Source organism: Marmota marmota, unplaced genomic scaffold, assembly GCF_001458135.2.
Source record: "Marmota marmota marmota unplaced genomic scaffold, marMar, whole genome shotgun sequence".
In the NCBI taxonomy this organism is placed as follows: domain Eukaryota; kingdom Metazoa; phylum Chordata; class Mammalia; order Rodentia; family Sciuridae; genus Marmota; species Marmota marmota.
The window spans coordinates 22,320,866-22,322,969 of NW_026000026.1; the positions used below are offsets into that span (position 1 = coordinate 22,320,866).

Here is a 2,104-nt window from a genome sequence, read left to right on the forward strand (position 1 = left end):
GCCCTGGGTTCGATCCTCAGCACCACATAAAAAATAAATAATAAAGTTATTAAAAAAAGTTTAGTAGAGTATATGGAGGGTATCAGGCATCCCCAAGTTTCCAATTTTGGATATCTAATCCATGCCCTGTAAACAGCAATTCTACTCATTAGCCTACCTGTTTTTACTCTACAAAATCTTTGGCCAAGTTGGATAATAATAGACTGAAAATGAGAAGAAAAGACTTTGTTTTATTATGGTACAAGGGCCAGGGTGGATAGGAAGATGTAGATGTAGTGGGCAACCACTGTCCTGGTTAGCATCGTATGCCCATTCCGATGGCCATGAATGTGCCAAATGTGCCGCCACTCTGCATCATAGTTTTCCCAATGCCGCCCATCAGCTCCCGACCCCGCATTCCGATCCTGAGGAGGAAACCAAGATGGGGCCATTTGGGAACAAAAATACTTTCTTTTTCCAATCTGCACTTGTAATAATTATGAATTAAGCACTACTAAAATCTAGCAATTCCTTTATATCACTTGGTACTGCGAAATTTTACCTTTTCCCATATGGGTAATGAAAAAAAGATTAATCAGGGTCTGTAGGAAATTCAATAGAATGTCATATCAACTGCTTTCAATTTGTGGGAGATAGGAGATAGTGTCAAGTGTATGGTGGCACTGGGGAATGAATGATAGGGATATCTTACTGCACTATACTCCCACCCTCTTTTATTTTTTTAAGACAGGATCTTGCTAAGTTGGAGAGAGGCTGGTTCTTGAATTTGCAATTCTCCTGCCTCAGTCCTTTGAGTGTGGGACTATAGGGGTCACTGTCACTCCTGATGTGAAAGCAGTTTTTACAGTTGGTTTTGCCTCCTGAGTGTCATCGAATAGATATTTGTCTTAGTTGGTTTTTGGTATTGATGATTTTGGAGTTGATCATGGGTTCAAGAACCAGCTTTGTGATTTTATAGGCTGTGTCAAAAAACCATAAAATGGGCATCAAAACACAATTTTTTTTTGGGGGGGGGGGTACCAGAGATTGAAGGAACTCAGAGGGAGTTAACCACTGAGCCACATCCCCAGCCCCAATTGTTTTTTACTTTTAGACAGGGTCTGGCTAAATTGCTGAGGTTGGCCTGGAACTTCAGATCCTCCTGTCTCAGCCTCCCAAGCTGCTGGGATTACAGGCTAGCGCCACCACACCTGGCCAACAGAACTGGTTTGTTAAATATGGTATTGCTCAGTATATTGTAATTTATAATCTGGAAACACGGGAATAACACTGCCCAAATGAGAAAATGACCTTCCAAGTGTACAGTGTTATATACTTCATCTCTACATCTCATTCCCAGGGCAAACACCTCAACAATTTTCATTTTGTGCAACTGGATATAAAAATAGCAGCAACAGCAGTAATAATTATTTACTAAGCCCTTGCTATGTGCCAGATTCTACACAATGCGTGCTGACTTGATTCTTACAAACGTGGTGGTACTGTTTTCATCTACACTTGATGAAACTACAACTCCAATTTGCCTCACGTCACTGAACAAATGAAAGTAGGGGCAGAAACAATTTGTAGGGCTCTGCACTGCGCTCCCAGCCCGAATCAGGCTGTATTCAGGATGCAATCGAGCAAGCAGTGAAGTCCCTCCCAAAGTTCAACAACTGCGTCCCTCACCTGAGACAGGAAAAGGTGCCAAAGAGCGCTCCGGCCGCCATGCCCACGGCACAACCCATGACAAAGCCCATCTTCACGCGGTCGAAGCAGCTTGGCTGGGACTGCCCGTAGGGACCCACGGCCACCGGCATCTGCGGAGTGTGAGGGACTGGGAAGTGCGGGCCCAGCGGACAGCCCAGAAGCCGGGCGGAGTGGGGAGCCAGCCCAAGGGGTTCAGGAAAATTAGTGAAGGAACAGCCTCTTGCCCTATTCCACCACCCTCTTCGCATTCCAGACCCGACGCCGCGCGACGGAGCCCGGCTCGGGCCACCCCAACCTCACCTCGTTCGTGGCCTTTGTCGCTCGGCTCTACGTCTCACACGGAAAACCGGACGGAGGGCGTTCGCATCCGGGGGATCGCTTCCGGAGCGCGAGGCAGTACTTCCGGGAGCCCGGG

General features: G+C 46.7%; 2 protein-coding genes across 4 annotated transcripts in view; one reads left to right on the forward strand and one right to left on the reverse strand.

Annotated features, from left to right (window-relative positions):
* Positions 1-210: 210 nt before the first annotated feature.
* On the reverse strand, positions 211-2,095 carry Romo1 (reactive oxygen species modulator 1). Of its 2 annotated transcripts, none has more exons than XM_015481192.2 (3): positions 1,990-2,095; positions 1,669-1,799; positions 211-404 (listed from the first exon to the last, which is right to left on the reverse strand). In XM_015481192.2, the coding sequence occupies exons 2-3, from the start codon at positions 1,797-1,799 to the stop codon at positions 296-298; spliced, it is 240 nt and encodes a 79-aa protein (XP_015336678.1). In that variant the 5' UTR covers positions 1,990-2,095; the 3' UTR covers positions 211-295. The 2 variants fall into 2 exon arrangements, with proteins under 2 accessions (XP_015336678.1, XP_015336687.1); XM_015481201.2 differs by having other exon boundaries at positions 1,669-1,816; positions 1,990-2,041.
* The window catches only part of Nfs1 (NFS1 cysteine desulfurase), a 24,143-nt gene continuing 24,107 nt past the window's right edge, over positions 2,069-2,104 (forward strand). Inside the window, exon 1 of one of the 2 annotated variants that reach the window (XM_015481218.2) lies at positions 2,069-2,085. The gene's annotated coding sequence lies outside the window, so the exon portion shown is untranslated. The remainder of the gene's footprint in view (positions 2,086-2,104) is intronic. The other variant, XM_015481210.2, reaches the window with a different exon arrangement.

Coding starts and splice junctions, on each gene's coding strand:
- Romo1 (XM_015481192.2), bottom strand. CDS start 1,799: ATGCCGGTGGCCGTGGGTCCCTACGGGCAGTCCCAGCCAAGCTGCTTC. Junction 405..1,668: donor GGCACCTTTTCCTGTCTCAG/GTGAGGGACGCA, acceptor TTTCCTCCTCAG/GATCGGAATGCGGGGTCGGG.